Source organism: Macrobrachium rosenbergii, chromosome 48 (assembly GCF_040412425.1).
Source record: "Macrobrachium rosenbergii isolate ZJJX-2024 chromosome 48, ASM4041242v1, whole genome shotgun sequence".
NCBI classification, from domain to species: Eukaryota; Metazoa; Arthropoda; class Malacostraca; order Decapoda; family Palaemonidae; genus Macrobrachium; species Macrobrachium rosenbergii.
This window is the reverse complement of record NC_089788.1, coordinates 54351136-54377047: the sequence shown is the minus strand read 5'-3', so window position 1 is coordinate 54377047 and position 25912 is coordinate 54351136. Positions and strand designations below refer to the sequence as shown.

The following is a 25912-nucleotide window of genomic DNA, read 5'->3' as shown; positions in this document are numbered from 1 at the left end:
TTTAACCAAATGTAAATTCTTTCAGCAAGAAGCTGAATTTTTTGGGGCACACTGTAACATCTGAAGGCCTTAAGCCTTGTACAGATAAAGTAGCAAGCAGCAAAGAGATAGGAACAGCGACGAAAGAAACAGTTACATGCCTCAGAGGCACCCGGTGTGGGAAACAGGAATAGCTCGGTGTCTCAGGAGCTGGGGAGAGGCAGAAGGGGTGCGAGTCAAAACAGACGTGAGAACGAGGGAATTGATCCCCCAGGGGAGTCAGGCAGAGGATGCCCTGGGAGTGAGAGAGAGTGTGTGTGTGTGTGATTCATTTGTGTGGTTGGAGTGTAGAAGAGGCGATGAGGGGTCAAAAGTCCAAACCCTGGATTGAAGAGGTTAAGACTTACATGAGGGGTGTGAGTGATGAGTTTCCCGATTTCCTAACAGTGCCTAAAGATATGTTTTCCTTGAGGGAGATATCTTCTTTTGTAAATATGAGAAGAGACCGGGTGATATCCGATCTCGCGTCGTTCTTCCTCCCTCTTTGGTAGAGAAAGCCATCCACATGATACATGTAAGTCCCTGTGCAGGACATGTAGGCAAAGAAAGGTCCCTCAAGAGGGCGCGAGAAAATACCTCCTTTCCCGGGACTGCCTAGCTATCTGGGAGAGGAAAGTGAAAATGACATGCAAGCATGTCTGAAGATTATTAATAGTGCACCCAATGTGCATACAGACGAAGGTTACAAATACTGGTGTCATGTGCTGTTGTCAAAAGAAAACATCATAAATGTGTCTATGTACTTGCATTCCATGATCTTTTATTTCATTTTTTGTAGTTGATTTTATTCATGTCTATTTGATATCATTTATTCTTGTTATTCACATCATAAATGTGTCTATGTACTTGCATTCCATGATCTTTTATTTCATTTTTTGTAGTTGATTTTATTCATGTCTATTTGATATCATTTATTCTTTTTATTCAATTTCTGTGATATTATAAAATTATTTTGTCTTGATGATTAACAGTAATCTGATTTTTGCCTTGTTTTGATTATTTGAACTGCAGATTATTTCAATCCAAATTCTAATAAAGTTGGGTGTTAATGTGTGGAGCTAAGCATTATTATTCCATTGATCCTATATGATTCTCTTTTTATTTTTATTAAAAAAAATATAAATAAATAAATCTAATCATAGCAATGTGATACGTGGAATTCATAACACTGTAAATTGCCAATTGTAACCGTGCAATTTGACCCTGGCTTCCTAAATTTTAGTTTTTGTTTTTGCATGAATTATTAGTAACATGTGTGGGGAGGTATGGCAGTGCACAAATGGCAGAGAAACTAATTAAAAAAAAATAGTGTTGTGAGTCCTGCAAGTTGCAGAACATTGATGGGGGAGTGGTGAACTGATTATATAGAAATTCATGTTTGAGACATAACGGAAAATCTGCTAGTTGTTTGTACTTCTTTGTGATCAGAGAGTAACAAACAGATAGATACTGCTGAGTCGTCTAATGCCATACGATCGTTGGGGTTCAGCATGGGTAATTGAAATGAGTGCTATACATTGAAGACCCTTATTGTTTTCTTTTGATTATAAGAGACCAATCAGCTGAGGTCTATGACGTAAGCAAGTTCAATTTGAAAAATTAAGATCAGTAGGGGTTTAGAGGTCGTTGGGCTAGGAAGCGCATCTGAAAGACAGTGATGGCTCGTGTTGCCTCAGAGTGCCTTCCGACTATAATTGCATAATTAAGTAGCGTAATATTAACAACAGGGGCCCTGTGTAACTATTACCGAAAATATGTTAATTGTTAATTGTAGAACCTTTATCTTAGGTCATTTTATATATATACAGTTTTATTTGTACTGGTAGAACCTTTACATGACCAGGATAGTGTTTGAATCAGGTCATTTATATATAAATATACAGTATATGAATATGTTTCTTCATTCACAGGCATCAAGACTGACTGTAGCTCTGTATGTTTTGTATTGATAACTGCCTGCATATTATAATGTGTGTGTGTGTGTGTGTATGTTTTTTTATATATATATATATATATATATATATATATATATATATATATATATATATATATATATATATATATATATATATATATATATATATATATATATATATATATACAGTAGAACCTCGGTTATCGGCGCTATATATCGTTCCAGAAGTGTTGAGGTTCGATTTTTGTCGAGATTCGATTCTGAGTTAATTTCTCCCATAAGAAATAACTGAAAATGGATTAATCCATTCCTGACCACCAGTCATTACCCCAACCTTGCCTTTTATACAAAACTTTACACAAATTACAATTAAATAGGTTCAGAGTTGAATAACTTACTGTATCAGAAGCACTTTTTACATTTTTAAATGCATACTGTATAAAAAAATTGGCCTATGACCAATGCAGCCGTATTACCGATGACAGACCGAGCGCCATAGGCTAGGTTAGGTAGCCTATAGGCACTACCAGAATGTACTGTAACGGGTACACATGAAAACTGTTGTTGATAATGACAACATTGAAAAACAAGCCAGATTATCACATTAAATTAATAATACAGTTTTTATAAACTGAATTACTGTATGTCTGTTATCATAAAATTAAGAAAAATTTCCTAAATTACGTCGGAACTCAGCAGCTTGTGGCAGATATAAACAAACCACAGCGCCACCCTGGTGGTGTATTGCGATACTAATTACATAAACATTCAATATTTATGGTAAATTTCATACATTTACTGAAAGATGTTTTACAGTGATTTTGTACACTATTCCAGTAGACTCAGTATGAAATTTACCATAAATATTGAATGTTTATGTAATTAGTACCACGTATCGTGGTACTAATTACATAAGCATTCAATATTTATGGTAAATTTCATACAGAGTCTACTGGAATAGTGTACAAAATCACTGTAAAACATCTTTCAGTAAATATTTACTGAAAGATGTTTTACAGTGATTTTGTACACTATTCCAGTAGACTCTGTATGAAATTTACCATAAATATTGAATGTTTATGTAATTAGTACCGCAATACACCACCAGGGTGGCGCTGTGGTTTGTTTATATCTGCCACAAGCTGCCGAGTTCGACGTAATTTAGAAATTTTTCTTAATTTTATGATAACAGACATACAGTAATTCGGCTTATAAATACTGTATTATTAATTTAATGTGATAATCTGGCTTGTTTTTCAACAGCAGCAGCAGCAGCATGTGTGGGCTTTAAATGCTTTTAAATAAGCATGGGAATAACGCATACCAACAACGCCAACTAGCGGCAGCCGCCCGATACTCTTTTTCTACAAACATCATATGATTCATCGGGTCGGATTCGGTTTGTTGTTTGAGCTCCGACTTAAAAATTTACTCAACATTTCGTGTTGAAATCCGATTATGTCGAGTTCTAGTACAGTCGAGGACCAGGGTTCTACTGTGTATATTATATATATATATATATATATATATATATATATATATATATATATATATATATATATATATATATATATATATATATATTATTGATTTTTTATTTAAACCCACTACTATTTCTTTGTATAAGGACATCCATAAAGATGTCCTCATATAAAGAAATAGTAGTGGGTTTAAATATAGTGTGTATAGAAAACCCACTAATATTTCTTCCTGTGTGCATTTCTATTCCGGACAAAGCAGTAAGGTTAAAAAATCAGTGCTTTCATCTATGTTTTTAAGAGCATTACAGGTATGTAGCCCTGAATTTATTGATGAGGAAATAGATTAGACTAGGAATGCAGGCAAGAGACTGAAATATCCTGACAGTGTATTAAGCAGTCCACTTGAAGCAGCAAAAAAGACTATGTATCAAAACCAAAAAGAACCTTACAACACAAAAAATTTGGTGTTAATGTCGCATTTAAGAACAATAAAACAATGAAAAATTTACTTATCAAGAACTCCCCTGACAATACTAAAGGGTGTGTATATAAAATTCCATGTAAGTCTTGTGACAACTTTTATATTGACCAAATGGGAAAAGCACTGGAAAAAAGAGTTGAACAGCAGAAGAAATGTGTGAGGTATGCACAGGGGAACAGTGGTATTTTTGTACATGTTAGTGAGAACAATCATGCTATCAACTGGGAAGGGGCAAAAAAGATTGTATATTCTAATAATGCACTGGAGGAATATCATTGAATCTAGCTTTATAAAAGAAAGTTACAGCCATAATATGAATATCAGTCAAGGGATGTATAAACCTGATCCTTTAATATCAAAAGAAATTTGTAAATTGTTTAGATTTTAAGGCAGGCAGTAGAGATGTATGAATATAGGATTATCATATTTGTAAACACAGTACAGGGGCAGTAGTGCTAATGAGTTTCCAAACTCCGCCTCCCTGACACCTGTCAGGTGTAGATCTGAGGTTGCCTAAGGTCGGTATGTTTATCAGTATTGTCCCCTGAGAGTATATTGTGATTTTTAGCCAAATGAGTTTTGAAGGCCACTCCTACCTCGACACCGACCGGTGGGTGGATACGCAGTCTCTAATGGTTGTGTATGTTCGTCAGTACTGTTCCTGTAGTATATATATTTGTGACTTCTTATACTCTGTATCAGTCCTTCGTCAATGGCTTGGAAATAAATTCTAAACCGGTCAGGACCTACACCCCATCTCTTATTTTTCACCTGTGGTAATGTGTGATATATATATATATATATATATATATATATATATATATATATATATATATATATATATATATATATATATATATATATATATATATATATATATATATATATATATATATATATATATATATATATATATATATATATATATATAAATATACAGGTAGTCGTCGACTTACGACCTATGCGACTTATGACCGACCGACTTTACGACAATATAATAATATATAATAATATTTAATTTTATATTTTGCTAAAATACGTCGAGCGCGCGTACGATACTTTTTCTCGCTACCGGCAGCGCGCTCATATCCGAGAGATGCTCAGCTTTCGGCAGCGTTCAGTGTGTTTGTGTCGTTCGAAAATTTTTTGCAAATAAATCAAATGTAATAACAAATTACCGTATTTGATGGCTTATAGGAGGCATGTCTGCATAGGACTCACCCCAATTTCAGCAGGACATTGAGGGAAAAAAAAAAAAATGTTTCCTAGCCTATGCTCATATGAATTTGGTAAGTAAAAACTGTAGTATTAGGTTATCATATGCATATTGTTTCTTACCAACAGAATCAACAAAAACATTAATAAAGAAGTTATTTACCATATTTATACTTATCAAAATATGTATTATACAATCAGCCATTTACTACGATCAAATGTTTTGTCTGCTGCTGAAAGCTACCTCATAGGTTTACCAATAGATTGCAACACATTCATTTGTAAACATTGTTTCTTACCGGCAGAATCAACAAAAACATTAATAAAGATGTTACCTACGGTAATATATGTTATATATATCCATTATATATTATAAAAGTATACAATCAAGGGGTATAATCCAATAAATAAAAATGTTTCCTATGTAACGGCTCGAGTCTCGTGAGCAACTGAACAAAGCCATGTTATTAATCTTAAAAGAGAATGCTAGCACGAGTTACGAAGTATCCACTCAACGAAGCCTTGTTATTATGCCTAAAGAGAATGGTAGCAGGAATTGTCAACCACCAATTGATCGAAGCCATGTTGTTATGCGTAAAGAGAATGTTAGCAGGAATTGCCAACTACCAACTGAACGAAGCCTTGTTATCCGTAAAGCTCTCGAGATAATCACCAATAGGTGGCAGCACATGTACTGTAGGTATGTAAATGTGGAATGCGGCGATCCGCTGTAGACGACGATAATGATATTAACACATTTTAATGAAAATATCGATAATAACAATGTAGATATTGATTATAATACTAGCAGTAGCAATTGCGGTGATGGTAAGTGTGATAATGATAAATAATTATAATAAACTTTGTTTTTTAATAGGTTATTAGGATAACACCGAATGTTAGGCTAGGCTACAATATCTACGTGACGTTTCATGTATAATTTTGGCCAAAATTCTTAAATTTTGAGCCTACATTATGTACATAGGACGCAGGGGGATTTTTTAGGCCATTTTTTTTTTTTTGTTAAAAAAGTGCGTCTTATACGCCGTCAAATACGGTATGTATTTAATTCAAACCTATAACTAAATAAAAGTAAATAATACGTCATATGTGTAGCCGATTGGCAATGCAAATGGCGGATAAGAAAATGTAAACAGACCAGACAGATGGTTTGAATGCCAACAATAAAAATGTTAAATACAGTAATAAAAGTAAGTATTAATCAAGGAGTTCAAGCATGATAAGATTTCATATGCTAAGCGTAATAATAGGTACTATACAGGCACATTTTTGGGATAATATAAAATGTATATGTAGGTTAGTCATACTTAGGATATAATATATGATGGATAATATACGGTAAGTACAGAATACATGTACATATGTGGTTGGTCGACTTACGACGAGATCGACTTACGACCACTCTGTCAGAACCTAATGCCATCGTAAGTCGACGACTGCCTGTATACAGTATATATATATATATATATATATATATATATATATATATATATATATATATATATATATTATACATTATACAATCACAAGTAACACATGAAGATTGTATATCTATACAATCACAAGTAAGGAAACAATGTATATCAAAGGCTGCAGTGAAACGCTTCCGTGTATTTTTGATACACCTCATCAGGGTGCAATATATTGTACCCTGATGAGGTGTATCAAAATACACGAAAGCACTACGCACTGCTGCCTTTCATTGTTTCCTACTGGCTCTGATATATATATATATATATATATATATATATATATATATATATATATATACATACATACATATATTATATAATATATTATATATACAGGCAGTCCCGGTTTAATACGGTTCCGGCTATACGACGTTAGGTTACGACGCTTTTCAAATATATTCATCAGAAATTATTTATATATACGACGCATGTTCGGGGTTACGATATATATACGCCGATCCGACGGAAGAAATATGGCCCCAAAATGGCAGAATAATCATAATTTGAAGGTTTTTTGATGTAAAACTCAATAATAATGCAGTTTACATCGTTTTCAATGCATAGAGCATTAAAAGTAAGGTTTTCTTATGATTTTTGACGATTTTACGATGTTACTTACGACGATTTTCGGTTATATATGCGCAAGAATACGTGTAAACCGGGGACATATATATATATATATATATATATATATATATATATATATATATATATATATATATATATATATATATATATATATTCCCATATACTATCTATACATACACACATATTGCGTATGTATATAATTTAAAATTTATTGAGGAGGGTCTGCCTCCCTAACAAAGATGCACATCTGCTCCATATTACAATCCTCACTGAGAATTGCAGCGAGAATAAAATGTCCTTCTCTGTCTGATCCCAAGAGAGGAACTCAAGTCTAAGATTCCCAAGACTGGGGCATTTGACCAACAAATGTCTCACAGTCAAAGGAACAATAGTCATCACAGAATGGAGGATTTTTGCCGGACATCAAGAACCTATGAGTGAGTCTTGTATGTCCAATCCTAAGCCTGCACAACATTGTTTCTTGTCTCCTTGGCATATAGGGATGTGATCAAGGAGACAATGATGTTGTAATACTGAGCATTTTCTGGTTTGATGCAATATTTTCCCATAGGGACTGCCACAGCATTTTAATTTTCTGACCTACTATATGCTATATATCCCGATATGGTAGTAGGCATCTTCTGGGGAGGTGACTGCTGACTTTGTAAGTTGATCACCTTGCTCGTTCTCAACCACCCCAACATGGGAAGGCACCCAGCAAAATCCACTTCTTTACCTCTTCACTAAAAGCAGCCATTCCAATAGCTCTAAAATCAGTGGGTTTAAAGAGTTAAAAGATTCTGATAGCTGAAGAACACTTCTAGAGTCACAATATATGGTAAAACTATTTCCCTTCTGAGTTAAAATTTCCTTTAAGGCCTTTAAAATTGCATGCAGTTCTGCTGTAAAAATAGATACAATAGATGATAGTCTCCCATTCTTTCTATATCTGGGAAGGCAACTCCCAAGCCAACACCAGCATCTGACTTTGAGCCATCCATGAAAACTGCAACAGAGTTATCATGTTGCGAGGAATGATCTAAAAATATTGACCTCATGGCCTCATTGGACAATTCTGTCTTGGTAAAATGAAAATATCTACAAAATTTACCTCTGGAAGGTTCCAGGGGCTAACTGAACACCTTCCCTGCAAAATCTCCATCCTTGGCATGTTTAATTCCCTGATAATACATTTTACTCTAAAAGCAAATGGTTGAGGTTGCTTGGGGTGATTTTCATAAAACTGCAAATGCCTTTCAGTTCTCATACAAATGCTGGTTGAAGACTTAGGAAGTCTCTGAAATCTGCACCAGCTCCGAACCAGCAGATGCTAGTAATGAAGACCCAGAGGCATCTCACCAGCATCTATAAACAAGCTCTCAGTGGGAGATGATTTAAATGCTCCTGTAAACAGTCTTATTCTTCCATGATGAGTTGAATTGAGCATTTTAAGGCTATTAGGCTTTGCTGAAATGTACACTTCACTGCCATAAGTTAATTTTGAAAAGACCAATGCTTTGTATAGTCTCAACATCTGAGTTCGGTCTGCACCCCACAAAGTGTGAGACAGAACTTTCAGCACATTCATTGCTTTCAAGCATTTTGTCTTAATATATTTCAGATGCGGAATACAAGTCAGCTTGCTATCAAAAATCAACCTAAGAAACGTTGTTTCACCAACACATTGGATTCTCTGCCTATGTATGAACAGATCTAAATCAGGATGGAATCCTCTTATACAGCAAAAGTGCATGGTTACCGTTTTACTAGCAGAAAATCTAAAACCATTCATCTCAGCCCACTTTACTATACAGTAAACACCCCGTATTCGTGGTCTCACTATTCGCGGACTCATGTATTTGTGGATTTCTCTGTGGAACATATCTACCCATTCGCTGCAGTTTTCACTGAGAAATATTCACTAATTACTGTATTTTCATAAAATTTTCATGACTAAATGCACTTTTTGTGATAAAACTATTAAAATACTCAGGTATAAGCATTTTTAGAGGTTTTTTGTATGTTTAAACTATCAAAATTTTAGCAATTCGTGGGGGGTACAATATGCATCCCCCACAAATACAGCAGGTTTACTGTACTATCAATGCAGAGCTGAAGGTGGCGTTCAGCCACTGCCATCCTTGTTGCTGCAAAAGATATTGAAAGGTCATCAACAAAAAGAGTATATGTTATGTCTGGGGGAATTATTTTTGATACCCCCATTGATTAAGGTGAACAAGGTTATGCTTAGAACACTTCCTTGTAGCACTCCTTCTTGGTTGAATACATTTGACATTGTTGCTCCTACCTGAACCTGAAATAACCTATTTTTTTAAAATGCTCTGATAAAAAGAGGCAAATCGCCTCTCAGGTTACATTCATAAAGAACCCTCAGAATCCCACATCTCCATGTTATATCATAAGCCTTCTCGAGATCAAAGAAAACAGTGAATGATGCTGTTTCTTGGCAAAAGCATCATATATTAAAGAATCCATTCAATCTAACACATCAGTTGTGGAGTGCATACTTGAAAAACCACACTGTGCAGATGATAGATATTTACAAAGCTCCAAGTACCACATCAAATGTATGTTCATCATTTTTTCCATGATCTTACACAGGAGTGCCAGAAATTACTGGCGCAACCTCCAAAGAGACAAGAGTGCCAGAAACCACTGGCGCAGTCTCCAAAGAGGCAAGAGTACAGGTCGCCTGATCTTCCCTTTACATGGCCTAGGGAAGCACCTCTGATAACATTTATATTTCTTCTTCAGTTGGCAGCAAGACTGGAAAAGGATATTCCAGGTCCAACATACTGATTCAGTACTCTTTCTTTTGCCTCTCTAAATGTGATACATTCAGTTACCCTTAGTGTTTGGATTCTTTTTCCATGATGTACACATCACAATTAAGTGAAAATGATGGATGATTGTCTGCACAATGTATACATCTTGCTTCTTCACTACATACACCATGCTCTGTATACATCTTACTTCTTTACTACACACACCATGCTCTGGTTCACTAAATTTAACACATGTGGCAGGCTTGCCTTGTAGCTTCTACCTACAAGACCCTGTGTCCAAATTCTTGATAATGAAAACATCTTGTTCTTCGGATATATTGCTTAACCTTAAAATATTACCAGTCTGCTTTTATTATATTAGGCAGTTAAGTAGAACTAAATGTAATTATAAAGCCTGGAAGTGGAACTAAAGCTCCAAGGATCATTCTTATTTAATGGAGTCTATTAATCTATGTCGTGTACATGTATTATCATGTACCTGTTTACAGTACTATTTCTAATCGTAGATTTCAGCCTTCACATTCTCTCCAGCAGTGAATGACTACACAGGTCCCAGCACTCGGCCTTTGTCCTAATACTATACAGTATGTACTATTCCAATCCTAAATTCTATATTCCAATCCAATCCAATCCAGTCAAGATAAAAGAGTATTTAACAGACAAGGTTGTACCTTATTGAGCGAGGTCTTATTTATTAGGAAACTGTTCCATAGGTTCAAGTTATGATTTGACAACCAGGTCATCTGATTTCAACTGAATCCAAAGGCACAGCAAAAATGAGGATAGTTTGTATGGACACTAAACATTACAAATCCTCTTAAAGTGTTTTCTCCCATTTAATAAATTGTGAAGTTTAAAATAAAAAACAGTTTTCTTGAATACAAACAACTCACCGGGCATTTATGCGGTCTCTCTTTAGTATGAATCCTTTCATGTCGGTGAAGATGGGAAAGGTGAGCAAAGTCTCGTCCACAAGCAAAACAAATGTAAGGATGCTCTTTGTTATGTACCCTGAAAATCAGATGAACTTTATATAGCTACTGTAGTAATCATTGATAAAGAGCGCTGCTATGTTGCATCTAAAAGCTTCTGCAATTTAATTACATATCAATTATCAATGTAGTATAGACACATTATTCCATTTTTAGGGTTGGAAGTTTTTTTAATCAACACACAACACAGCCCTGGATTGTTGACATTCTTCCCTTTATAATTTATCACTGAAGTACTGTACCATCAATGTACATTAAAGGCAAATCAGCTGTGCATCCCAAGAGAGCTCAACTAAATTTTAAATCACTGATCACGTGATCCCAAACAAATGACTGGAGCCGCAATATAAAAGACAGAATAGGCTAGAACATCTCATGAGTTCACCTTCGTAATATCATGTTTTCCTGTTTTTAATTCAAACAAAAAGTTTTAGTTCACCTGTACTAAGCATACAACTATGTAATAAGTAATACAAAACTTAGATAGAACTTTTACCAGTGCATGCATTTTCCAAGAAAATGAAGAAAAAGGACATACCTCATGTGACACTTGTAATCACCTTTACTGTAAAAATCCTTATGGCACAGTTCACATTGATAGGGTCGTAAATGCATATGTTCTCTACCATGGTGTTTCTTGAGACTCATTTTACATCTGTAAGTCTGTAGGGGAAAAGTTATCTAGCATTATCAAAATACTGTATTTCTACTGATATACATGCACCTTACATTTGCAAGTTGCTATAAAAAATACTGGGTATGTCTGTGTATAGGGCAAAAAATGGAAAAAAAATAACAGGGATGAATTAGGCAAATAAAATTACAATTTTTTCCATGGACAAAAACCTCTTTTATTTATACTGCACCTAAGGATGTAGTTGAAGTAAACAAACTGAAGTACAAAATATTTAATTGGTTACTGATGGCTGATGAGACCCATTACCTGCAGTTAACTGCATACATGCCCTTTTTGACTTGCTTGACTCCTGTTGACCAAGACCTATTACAATCTCCTGACAGTAGCATGACCTATTACTGTGTAACTTGATCTAAGGTGACTCCACTCTTGTGCCTGTCATACCCTTGGATGACAGTACTATTTCCCATGGCCCAGCATTTTGTGAAATAGTGGGGCTTCTGTTGTTCATGGAAGAACCAGGTAATGACAGTGGAGAAGTTTTTTGTTACTTGGCAGGTCCTACCATACAGTTTAGGCCAGCTGCGAGTACTCAGACAAAGACTGGACCACTGTTTTTTTTTTTTTTTTTTTTTTTTTTTGCATACTAATGATAACTGCTGCCAGGAAAAGTTTAGATTTTGACTACGCATTGGTTTTTGATGGAGGGTGGAGTTGGAGGGCACACATTTCCAAACTGCATGTACTCCTCAATATAATCACCCTGAGAGCCAACTGAAATTTGTATCTGCTGCACACTAGAGAAATTCTTCCATATCCATGCTTGAGAGAGCATAAAAAACAGACTCATCACAACAGTCATCACCAATGCTGGAGAAAATGCTATTACTCTTTCTACTAATCACCACTCTAAATGCACAGTTCCATGGTGGACACATTATCAGAATTAATAAAAACTAAGCTCTCAATAAGAAGACTGCTTGGTACACTAAATGGAACTTGCAAGGAACTTAAAAGTTATAAAACCCATACAAAGTTTTGCTGGGCCATGCTCTGTTATATGATAAATTTATTATACATGTCTAGTCATTAATATTCTAGGATGAAAACTTGAGACTAACATTCTTGGATGTATGATCCAACAAAAAGTTAATGAGACAAGAATTAGAATAGACTTTCTCCACGTGTAGGTCAGTTTGGAAAAAGACAGCATCCCATTTCAAATTATATAATCCCTGGTACCATTAGCAAAGTGATACTTTTAATAATTTTACAATCACCTCTTGTTAAGAAACTTATCTCCAAAAGAATGGGGCAATGCCACTATTCCAGTAATGAAACCCAGAAAAGATCTAAGCAAAGCCATTACCTATGGACCTGTCTCCTTAACCAGATATTTATGTAATGTACTTGAGAAAATGGTCAATGCCAGGCTAATATGGTATGTGCAAAAGTCTAAAATTATAATTCCATCTTAGTCTCAATCTCAAAATGATAGAACAACATTAGATCATAAGCTTATTAAAAAGACCATATCCACAAATGTCTTGAATGTACACAAATAACCATAGCAATATTCTTTGACATTAAAAAGGTATTTATACTTCATAGAGATATTCATTTCTAAAAACAGGTTTTAATGTAGAAAAGCCCTATTTTTGGTAGTCGTTGTGCGTCCTCAAAGGAGTTACTCTCATGGTCCCTGGAGGCATCCCATAAGACAGACCAACCAATTTCAAAGAACTCTCTTGTAGTTGGCCTTCACTAGTATAGTGCACATTGACACTGATTATGACTCAGGACATGAGGACTATTTCTCTTGTCTACAGCAACTGCCTAGGTTCTTCCTTGTCTTGACCTGCAGACGTGGCAACTGCACATCTCATGTCGCCCATTATCATGGCAACAACGCACTCTGCGCTAGACCGACTGCTGATTATTCTTTTCAGGTTTATGCAGGAAAATTATTCACCCAAATCCTATGCCTTTTTGTCAGGGAAAGTGGGTGGGTTTGAAGACTCACAGCAGCTACCAAAAATAGGACTCGGGACATGAGGACTATTTCTTTTGTCTGCAGCAACTGCCTAGGTTCTTCCTTGTCTTGACCTGCAGAGGAGGCAACTGCACATCTCATGTCATCCACTATCATGGCAACAACGCACTCTGCGCTAGACCGACTGCTCATTATTCTTTTCAGGTCTATGCAGGTAAATTATTCACCCAAATCTCATGCCTTTTCATCAGAGAAAGTGGGCAGGTTTGAGGACTCACAGCGGCTACCAAAAATAGGATTTTCCTATGTCAAAACCTATTTTTTTATAGTGTAGTAGCTGTTCGTCCTCAAAGGAGCTTACGAAAGAAATTGGCAGGTGACAAAATGGCTAAGCTCCTAAAATTCAATCCCAGCAACCCAGATAAAATTTTTGTCCAAGGTTAAGCCACAAGTTATAAACAACATTCTTTATCCCAGATACCCACAGGGTTTGGCAACATAGAAAACGAAACTAAACACAAACTTACAATTATTAAGATGTAGTTCTGAAGTGACTTACCTAAATATGCTGGGTTTAGTTGCAGTATTGTTGCACCTTTCCCAGCGATATCTTAGCATACACACAAGTTTTCCGCCACAGCACCTATGGTGTCAGGACTTACTATACCACCTATTGATACACAGTGTAATTGAATATGTTTGAGTTTGTGGAAATAATGTTTTACGAATACTGTTCCTGATGACCACCTTGTACACTTGAAGACTTCTTTGAAAGAAACATTTCCAAAGAAAACTAATGATGTACTGTACTTACCTTCTGAATGTCATACAACTTAGGATAGGAGTTGGGGTCTGCCTTTTTAATGAAGGGCTCCACAATTATTCTCAGCCCATGTAGATGGACTGGTTTGTTGTGATAGGGTATAGGAAAATCAGACTTCTGGGATGTTTGCCAGTGGCCTCTAGTGCTTGAAACGGGCGTAAGTTTTATTTGACAAATTGAGTTCCCTTATCAGAATAGGAGATTTTCTCTTTATAGGGTTCTCATTCTTTGCCAGGAATGATGGGCCAGGAGATAATAATAAATGATGGTTAGCTGTATGAGTAATGTAGCATTGTCCCCGTCTAAGAGAGCCCAGTTCACTAATGCGAGATCCTGATGCAAAAGCAGTCAACAAGATTGCCTTTTGCAGCATATACTATGTTGTAGTTGTACAGTAAACGCCCCAGATTCACGTTCTCACAATTTGTGGAATTTTCTGTGGAACCTATCGATAAATTATTTGCGGGAAAACTAACCTATTCGTGGATTTTTTTTGTAGAGCAATGTTCTGTATATTCATATCATTTTTGTGACTGAATACTGTACTGTACGTACATATACATTTTATGATAAAATAATGATTTACAGTAATAATTTTCAAATATTAATATTAAGCTTCATAAGATTAAAAAATAACATTATGTAATAAAAATAATAATCCTCTCTCTCTCTCTTACTGAGTTGAGAATTTTTATGCATATGTAATATGTATGTTTATTTGTTTTGTATGATAAATAATGATTTACTAATTTTCAAATATTAATATTAATGTAAACACAGCAGAATGTCAATTCATTATAGAAAATATATAGTGAATTAGTAAAATTTTAGTTCAATAAATTTTTTCCCTCATTTTTTTCCCAGTCTTGTCTGAAAGTTTTGGAGCGAGGGGGGGAGGGTGTAACCTGTCAAACATGTAAAATATCTTGACATACTGACTGCAAAGGGTGGAAAGTGTTGCCCACTCTTGGTCAAATATATGTTGGCCACTCAGTGCTCTCTCTCTCTCTCTCTCTCTCTCTCTCTCTCTCTCTCTCTCTCTCTCTCTCTCCTCTCTCTCTCTCTCTCTCTTGCCAAAGGTGAGAGATAAATAGATATATGGAAAGGGAGAATGGTTGATAAAAAGATATACACAATATATACTGTATTATTGACATTTTTAATTGTTTCACTGATGTAAGCAACTCAGTTCGTCTCTCTCTTTCTCTCTCTCTGTTATTAGCTGGAAGGGTTAGAAATGATATTAATATCATTTCAAAGATTAATACTACAGTAATAGGATAATAGTTTAAGGTATATTTGATGAAGGATGCTAGTTTAAGGTATACATTTGGTATGTGAACTTTCAAGATAGGCACTTATAAACATTTTTAGAGAGGGGTGTTAATTATTCGTGGGGGGTTGTGGTATGCATTCCCCCCCACAAATTCGGGGGTTTACTGTATTGGACCCAACAAATTGAGGGGTTGGCAAAAGATTAAGCACCTTATTCATGGACCCAGTAATGGGAAGCTTTGCAGGAGCAGGTCTTTGCAATGCAAAAGACCGAAGAAGAGAAGTAACAATTTCTATGTTAGAATTAATCCCAAATCCATAAAGCAAGGGTTCCAACAAAACTACCTTGTATGCCATGATTGCTTTAACAGCAAGGCACTTGTTTTCAAAAAGATATATAAGAATGTAGAAGTATTTCAACAAAGATCTCAACTGGACTCTTAGCATGGATATAATCTAACCATACTTTCCATACGGACTAGTATTGTCAAAGAGATAATGTCTGTAGTTTCTGCACTAGGTACCTAGCAATTTCGGGTAGGTAATTTTCATGGTAGACAAGATTTTAAAATCCACACGTGAAGGTCTCGGCTCAGCAAGGAGGATGTGTAGATGACTTTCCTTCCCTGTCTGGGATAGAACAGAGGACGTTAATGAAATTAAGTTCTTCGCCCGTTGTTGAAGTAATAGGAACCAACGCCTGTATGGCAAATTTTGGGCTATTAAGTAAGTGGTTCCATTGAAAGTTGAAAGTTAGAAATTTGTTCAAAAACCTTCGAAATCTGGAACAATGGAGTAAAAAGTACAGTATATCATCCTCCACTTGTTCAAGTCTTGTAGGAATGTATCTCTTGCTGTTGCTTGAATGTTCAGGTTCGGAGACACACACTTGAAGTTGATGGTTCTCATATGTGGCAAACAGGTTCACTTCCGGATGTGAAAGCATGTTGGCAATTAATTGAAAGGAGTGATTGTCTAACATCCACTCAGTCGAGGCTGTTGTATCCTCTGATAGAGGGTCTGCTATTACATTGAAAGACCCTGTGAGGTGAATTGCAGACAAGTACCACTTCTTTGCTTGCGTCATCCAAAAGATGGATAGCAACACTGCATTGAGAGGAGATGAATGCGAGCCCAACCTCTTGATGCAGGACATTGCAGTTCTGTTACAGTTGGCCCCCAGTATTCGCGGGGGACAGGGCCCACAACCACCCGCAAATAGCTAAAATCATGACATTCCCTATAAAAGCACCTAAAACTGCCTATTTTAATAGTTCAAACACCAAAGACCCCCTCTAAAAAATGCTTAAACCTGCCTATTTTAATAGTTCAAACAAGAAATATACCTTAAACTATCATCCTATACAGTAACACTTTAATATTATTTCAATGTCATTTCTGAGCGGTGTAGCTGTAGGTGAGTTGAGCAAACGGTTTAGGGAGGTGTAGCCACCAGGAGGGTTCACTATAAGGAGGTCCCTCCTATGGGAGGGTTCACTATAATGAGGTTCCTACTAAAAGGAAGTTCCTCCTATAAGGAGGAGAGAAAACTGGTTTATTACCAGCGCAAAGCTTAAAAACCTGTTACTTTCCCCAGGCAATCTCTCACACTCTCTGAGTTATTATTTAATCTTATTATTATTTAAAATCTTATTACTGTTATATTACAGTACAATATTATTTTTATTATTATTATTATTATTTAATCTTATCTTATTATTAATATTTGAAAATTAGTACTTATTATTACCTGTATTATTACAGGTACAGTATTACTTATTATTTAATCTTATTTCATTTCATTACTGTATTATTTAATCTTATTAATCTTATTATTAATATTTGAAAATTAGTACTGTAAATCATTATTTTATCATAAAAAAGGGATTTTGACAAAGGAAAAATCTATTTCTGAGGGAGGCCCTGTGTCACCCGGTGAAATTCCTATCAAGCACGAATTTCTAGGTATAGATATTGCTAAATATACCAGAGAAAAAAGCTATCAGGAAATGCTGGGGTTACTACCCCCAGATCGAACATCTATTATGAAATAGACGTCGGTATAGGTAAGGGTGAGTGATTGTTGTCACTGCCACAGGACTGCACTCTGTAGATATCCCAATGACAAAACCCCCGGAACGTGAGGAGCCGATCCAACGCCCGCACTCACCTGCCCGCCAACCGACGACCCCAGCGCCATCTGTACTCATTCCAGGCTAGCACCCCCCCAAGCTTGGTATGCCTACTCGGGGAGGGAAATCTAGACCCTGGGAGGGTCACTGGGTGACACAGGGCCTCCCTCAGAAATAGATTTTTCCTTTGTCAAAATCCCTTTTCTGAGCTCGTCCCTGTGTCAGCCAGTGAAATTATGACAGAGAATCATACTAAGCTTTGGTGAAAGTTTAAAAGGAGCGAATAGTTAGGTGGACATGTATAAAAACACTATTACTGAAAATAGTTTTAATTATCCCTCAAAACATGATTAAATACCAAAGGTATAGGCAGATAAACTGAGTTATAACTAGGGATACAATTAATATCACAGTAAAGGACATGAGAAACAACTATGTACATAAATAATACTATAATGGGAAGGTACTAAGACTAAATAAACGACAGAAAAAACTTATAAAGGTACCTCCAGCTTAAAACTAAATTACAGTAAACATAACATGCCGCAAACTTAAAAACTAACACCGCAAAATTGTACATCATAATATGAGGAGCCAGGCTGTGAAGCATGTCTGGTCCAGGAGAAAATGGCAGGGCAAGTAAATGAGGCAGGCGGGCGGGGGGGAGAGGACAGGGATTAAAGGTTAATTTTAAGGTGGAGGGACAATGCTCCCTACAGCCACCGCAGGGAACTTCAGAGCTTCCAGTGATTTCAGATAGTGGCGTTTGAACACTGATGGAGATTTCCAGCCCGTGTACTTCTTAAGCTCATCAAAATTCATAGTATGAAAATAATTAGTGGAGGTAGCCACTGCTCGGATATCATGAACCTTAGGGACTGAATCCAGATTAGCTTGCTTAATGAAGTACAGAATTTGTTGTCTGATAGCCTTTAAAGAAAGCGTTCCTCCTTTTTCCCTGATAAAAAGAGGACCAGACAAACACTGAGAGGTTCTCCATAAATAGGCCCTCAAGGTAGCGACTGGGCATAAAGACAGGTCTTGTGGAAGAGGAACAACCTTCCAGGGGGACCACCTATCCTGAGGGTCTTAATTTTTTGCTAAGAACCTTTGATCTGGGGAAAGTAGAACTTCTCCTGATGGGAGAAAATCGACATGATTCGCACCTCTAGAGAGAGCAGACAGTTCTGATATTCTGGCACCTGAAGCTAGACTAATTAGGAACAATGTCTTCCTTAACAGATTCAAATAAGAACATTGATCGTTATTAGTTTCTGAGGCTAATTTTAGAACATCGTTAAGAAACCAGGAAACCGTATGTGGACGGGTCACTGGTCTCAAACGAGCGCATGCTCTGGGAATGGATGAAAAATATGAATCTGTTAAATCAATCTTAAAACCATGCAAAAACACCTTTTTTAAAGCTGATTTCGCTTTGGTAATGGTGGCCGGAGCCAGACCTTTTTCAAACAGTGATCTAAAGAATGATATTGCCAAATTGGTGGTCATGACTTGAGCTTCAGATTCCTTCAAAAAAGATGCTAACTTTTTAACTGCTGAATCGTACTGTCTAAGGGTAGAATCTCTTTTATCTGATTCCAGAAACAGAGTATTAACGGGATCAATATCCGCACCTCTCTGAGCGGCGAATTTCATAAAGTCCATAAAGCCAGGGCATTCAGAATTCTTGAGGAAGCTGACACAGTCCGTGTTTGCACTATTTGAGTCAGCTGTGGCTTGGGTATTTGATGACACCGTAGTTTGAGCTCCAGAAGAAGAGGGAACCAATTGCTCTTCGGCCAGTTGGGAGCTACCAGGGCCACTTGACCTTTGAATGACCTGAGCTTGTGCAACACCTTCATCAGCAGGTTTATTGGTGGGAAAAGATAGATTTTCTGCCATTTGTTCCAGTCCACTGACATTGCATCCGTAGCGTGAGCTCGAGGATCCAGGTTGGGAGCAACATAACAAGGGAGTTTGTGATTGCTCTCCGTGGCAAACAAGTCCACCTGAAGGCCCGGAACCTGACGGCATATCCATCTGAAAGAAGCCTACGTCCAGGGACCATTCTGACTCCAGCGGAGTTGCCCTGGACAGGGAGTCTGCAATGACATTCCGGACTCCTGCTAGATGGGTAGCTGATAGGTGCCAGCCGTGCTTCTCCGCCAGGGAGAAAATGGCTATCATCACTTGGTTTATCCGACTCGATTTGGAACCCCCTCTGTTTATGCAATGTACCACTACTGCGCTGTCCAGCACCAGCCTGATATGAATCTGGTTGGTGGGGCAAAGTTTTTTCAGAGTTAGAAACACTGCCACTGCCTCCAAAATGTTTATGTGGAATTGACGGAACAGTGGACCATGTACCCTGTACCTTTTCTTTTGGTGAGTACCCTCCCCAGCCGCTTAATGAAGCGTCTGTGTGGATTATTAGAGCTGGGGAAGGGAATTGAAGGGGAACTGACTTTGAAAGACCCTTGACTGTGGACCACGGCCAGAGTCTTTTCCTCAGCACCGGAGGAATTAAAGATACCTTGTCCCTGAGCTTGACATTGGCTCGTCTCCGCCACACTCTGTTTATGTCTTTCAGTTTTGCTTTTAGGAGCAGGTCTGTTACGGATGCGAACTGAAGAGAACCCAGGATTCTTTCTTGCGTTCTGCGAGAGGCTTTCCTGCCTTTGAGGAATTGCCTGGTGGCTTTGGCTATTTCTCTCCGTTTGGCTGGTGGAATAGACAGCTTGTGCGAGACCAGATCCCATTGGATACCCAGCCACTGAAATCGAGCCTCCGGAGTTAGGCGGGACTTCGCCCTGTTTATCTGAAAGCCTAGGGATTCCAGAAACTTGATCACCATGGCCGTAGCTCTCCGGCACTCCCCGGCGTTGGATGCCCAAATTATCCAATCGTCCAGGTATGCGCCAGCGATATCCCCGGGACCGTAACTGCTGCACTACCATGTCCGCCAGCCGTGAAAATTCTGGGTGCTATGTTGAGCCCGAATGGCATGACCCTGAAGGAGTAGGCTTGTTTCCCCAGTCTGAAACCGAGGAAGGGAGAGAAGTTCCGCGCAATCGGGACGTGATAATATGCGTCTGAAAGATCTATAGAGGTGGTGATGGCTCCACGAGGAAGTAGAGACCGCACCTGCGCGATTGTAAGCATGCGAAATTTGTCGCATTGTACAGGGTGCGGCAACATAACTTCCTTTTTCCAAAAGGCAATAAAACAAGATGTATAAATCAGAAAGGTTTTAATTTTGTTTCATAATTATAGTACATATTTAAAGTTTTGTTTCACACAGTTTTGAAAATCATATCAGGTAGGTGACGTCCCCATTGTCCATACACTGCATATACTGATTTGGTGTTTGCCATGACCCTCAACAGCGTATCAGCCGGTATATTGGCAATTTCTTCTCGGATGTTGGCCTTCAAGTCTGGTAGGCTTCTCGGCGGTTGACATAAACACGGGATTTCAAATATCCCCACAAATAAAAATCACAAGGGGACAAATCGGGAAAGGGCTGGCCACTCCAGATCGCCCCTTATTGAAATGAGGCGCTCGAAAAATGTTCCTCAAAACAGCCATCGATGCCCTTGAAGTGTGAGCCGTTGCTCCATCCTGTTGAAACCAAATATCCCCTAGGTCCAATTCTTCAATTTGTGGAAAAAAAAAAATCCTCCATGTTTACATACTGGTCTGAATTCACTGTCACTGTGACCTCATTTTCTTAAAAAACCAAGGACCAACAATTCCAGTGGAGGAAATTGCACACCACACTGTGACTTTAGGTGAATGCAAAGGCCTTTCATGATTCATGGGGATTGGTGTCAGCCCAGTAGCGCATGTTTTGTTTGTTGATCCAGTCAAATGATACGCTGTTGAGGTCATGGCAAACACCCAAATCAGTATATGCAATGTATGGACAATGGGACGTCAGGACCTGATATGATTTTCAAAACTGTGTGAAACAAAACTTTAAATATGTACTATAATTATGAAACAAAATTAAAACCTTTCTGATTTATACATCTTGTTTTATTGCCTTTTGGAAAAAGGAAGTTATGTTGCCGCACCCTGTATGTAAAGATTGAGACGCGAGAGATCCAAGATTACCCTTTGTTGACTGGAGTCTTTCTTGGGAACACTGAACAGCCTGCCTTGAAATTTCAGGTGTTTCACTTTCTTTATGGCCCTCTTTTGGAGTAATTCCGCAAAGTCCCGAAGAGCTTTGGAAGACGGTTGATGAAATCTGATCAGAGGGGAGGGCCCTTGATCCAACTCCACCCCAAACCTTTGGAGACTATACTGTGGGCCCACGGACTGAAGGTCCACTGGTCCCTGAACAGGTGAAGTCTGCCGCCCACCTGACTGGTCTCACTGGGAAGGTGCAGGTTTGCCTCCTCTACCTCGGCCTCCTCTCCCCGGGAGAGGGATCAGGACGGCAGCCTTGCCTCTGAAGGAGGCCCTTGCTCTACTCCCCCTTGCGCCCCTGTAAAGGCCTCGAAACGACCCCTGACCCTCATAGGAGGGGTTTTATACAGGAGACGTCACGAAGGAAGGCGCGGCAAGGGAGTGTTGAGCTGGCTGCACCAGCACGAACTGTTGAGGTTGGGCCTTAGAGGTAGAAGGCTAGCAAACTGGCGAGACAGGTACAGCTTGGACAACAGCCTGCTGGTGTTGTCTTCTGTGCCTCCTGTATCTCTTGCCAGGTCTATTTTGAGGGCCGGCGGAATCGGGGGTTTTCCTTTTAAAAGCGGGGATACCCCAGTGGGAGCGCAGACTCTGATTTGCCCTGGTTGCCTCAGCCAGGACATTATTGACTTCTTCTTCCGGGAAGATACTAGCTCCCCAGAAGGAGCTTTTCATGAGCTTGTTAGGCTCATGTCTTATGGTAGTGTCGGCGAAGATGTATTTGCGGCAGTTCATCTGCGCTACCATGAAGTCAAACAAGTCCGCCTGAAATCCCGCTAACAGAGACTTCGTCAGGACTTGGAAGAGTGGCTCATCAGAAAACGTCACTGCGGTTGATTCCGCCAGGCACAGGGAGTTCAATGATCGGCTCAACCGACACCTAGCCTCAAACTCTGCTTTCAGGAGGGCTTCCGGCAGTTTGGGAAGCTGCTCGCTGAATAAGGTGGATGCACACTCCGGGTCCAGCTTACCCAATGTAAAAGTGGCCGGGGCATCCTTCCAGAATTCATCGTCTCCGGGGAAGATCAGAGAGGTGGGATCAGTCTCCCGGAGCTGAGGCAACGGCTTACCTTCCGAGCATGCTTGGGCAGTCGCAAGAGCCACCTTAGTCATGCAGGGGTGGGATCCTATCTCCCAACGAGAACATCGTGAAGTTGCCCTTGAAGGGGGTCAACTTCGTGTTCTCCGCCTGCCACTCATTAAAGGTGCGCATCAATGTAGACTGCGCCTGGTCCCTTGGGAAGATCACTGTCTCCTTCGGGACCTTATCCGTCCTTACCCAAGCTTCCTCCGTCAGCCTGGCGAAGCCTGGGTAGGGGGGCAGCAGATCAGGAGGAAAGAATTCCAACTCCTCGAGCCTGCGCGTGCCTAGACCCTCGATCGTTAGGGTATCTTCATGCCGGGGAGCATGAAGGGCCAAACGCCAGGGATTTCCCTTGTCAAATGGAGGGAGGGCGGAGGCATCCGGAATGGGGTAATGAACTGCTGACCCACCGGAGCGCATGAACCCGGAGAGCATACTCTCCTGGCTCTGCAGCCTCTCCGTAAGCTTGTTAAGCTTCGCATCAACCTCTGAGGAAAACCTCTGTAAGAGCATTCCGGCAAACTCCTCTGGGTCAAAGGCAGGATGGCGAGGAGGGCTAGCCTTAGCTGCCCTCAAACTCGCTCCCTTAGCAGAGGGAGTGGCCTTGCCTGCGGAAGCCACCGGACTAGCATCCCGTGGCTTCACCGGAGGGAAGGGAGTTGCCTTGCGGGAGGTTGCGGACTTATAGCCCTTCGCCTTCCAAGACTTCTTCAACTTGGGGACAGCGGATTGCGCCCTGTCCTCCAAGTAAGAAGATTTTTGAAAGCCCTGAAAAGAAGAAGAAGCGGTGGATGAAGGGGAATCAAAAAGGGAGCCCGCCCCCACTGCCTCACCTCCCTACCTACCTCCTGGTCCTGTTCGGTGTTCATAGGTTCCAGGTCGAGGTTTATGGCCGCCACTTCCTCCGACACCTCCACGTACAAATTTTCGTCCTGGGGAGGCTGGGTTTCTACCCGGATCTGCTCGATGACAGGAGCGGCGACTTCAGGTGGAACAGCCGCTGAGATCCGGGCACCGGGGTAAAGCAGGTTCCGGATGTTCTCATCCAGAATGTACGGCTTCCCCGACGGAACGTTCCTGCCGTAACCAGCCACCCAGGCTCGAAGAGAACCCAAGGCGTCATTGCGGGAAGCTTGGTCAGCCTGGAAGAGAGCAGGGACTTAATAACCTAGTGCTTGGTGAAGAGATATATATATAAGCAATATATCAAGAACATAACGTACTTGAAACAATTGAGGCAACCAGGTAAACTAAAGGCGGTAACTATAGGCTTACCGACTCGTCCTGGACACGCTCGTACAGAGCGAAGCAAACCTCACAACCGTCCGGGTGCCATACGATGAGATCGTCGATCCGCACTGCACAGCCCGAATGGGAACGGCAGACAACGTGCCCATAGGGCTGGTGCAGCACAGCAGTGCACCCGGGCTCCTCACAACGTACTGTCTGTAAGTGGGAGAAGGTATATGAATACACTAATTTAAGGCGCGCCGGAGCAGAACCGGCGGAGATAGGGGCCTTAAACAACAGCAGGTAATGGAGCATGCTAATTAATTTATACCGAACCCGCCGGAGCATTCCGGCGGGACGATAAATCAGAGCAAAACATGACACACACTAAATTAAGGAGCGCCGGAGATAGTTCGACGGAGCAGGCCTCAACCTAGGATCATGCAACTCTTAATATAAAATCAACTTAAAGTATAATTACTGCTGGAGTCCGGCAGCAAGCATTAATTGTACCGGACCCGCCGGAACCAGAGCAAAACATGACACACATTAAATCACGAAACTCCGGAGATAGTTCGACGGAGTAGGATCTTAACTTAGGATCATGCAACTCTTAATTGTAAAATCAACTTAAAGTATAATTACTGCCGGAGACCGGTAGTAAGTAAATGGTTAACAATATAGGATAGCAGTACACTGCTGGTCAAAGTGCTCCGGCGCAGACCCCTCCGGGATCCCGTGCTTCCGTCACTTGGTTACAGCAGGGAGGGCGGGGTAAATCATTACCTCCAGTTAGTATACAGCTAGAGAACTAGGTGTGACTAAGGCCAACCTACTGAAAACCAAAACCACCGGAGTGGTAACAGGTAAGAAGGCAACGGGAGGGCCGGGGACGGCGGAGCAGAACCAGCTAGGAAATGTTTGAACCCTGAGGGTGATCGAAGTTCAGCCCGACCCGGAGGAGCGCAAACCAACGAAACACTAGCCGAGCGGTTGACACCAGAACGGAGGCCAGGAGGGTGGGTGACTCTCAACTGGGAACGGACTAGTCCCCACGGGGTGACGATCGAAGAGACCGACGTCCCACACGCGGGAGATGACACACCACTGACAAAGTCAGGGAGGCAGTACTTAGAATGGTGGAATCGAGAGTTATGTTCAAGTGGATGGGGGACCCCCTATCCACTGACTAAAACTCCCTACGGGGCATCGGCACAGACGTATCAACTTCCTGCGCGCAGGGAGACTCATGACACTCACCAAAAGTACTAGGGGAGGATAGGACAACAGCACTAGTCTATAGCAACGCCAAACTCTCACCCTCCTCTGAAGGCACAGCCCAGACAGTAAAAGGGGAGGAGAGAGAGGAGAGGAAGAGGGGTGGAAGGGAGAGAAATTCCCGTAAAGTAGTCCAACCAACAACCGACCCATAGGGTAGAAGGGCAATGCATAAAGATCCCCTGTTTTTATTTTTCCTTCTCTCCCTCATTAGAGGGAGGAGGGGATGGGGGCTTCAGATGCTCTAGCGAACCC

At 39.8% G+C, this 25912-nt stretch overlaps 1 protein-coding gene across 1 annotated transcript in view; it reads right to left on the bottom strand.

Annotated features, from left to right (window-relative positions):
- Positions 1-25912, bottom strand: part of LOC136831408 (zinc finger protein 585A-like) — a 77151-nt gene that overhangs the window by 31400 nt on the left and 19839 nt on the right. Inside the window, exons 2-3 of the mRNA XM_067091796.1 lie at positions 11550-11674; positions 10913-11030 (exon numbers count right to left, since the gene is read on the bottom strand). Coding sequence (XP_066947897.1) covers positions 10913-11030; positions 11550-11674 — 243 coding nt within the window. The remainder of the gene's footprint in view (positions 1-10912; positions 11031-11549; positions 11675-25912) is intronic.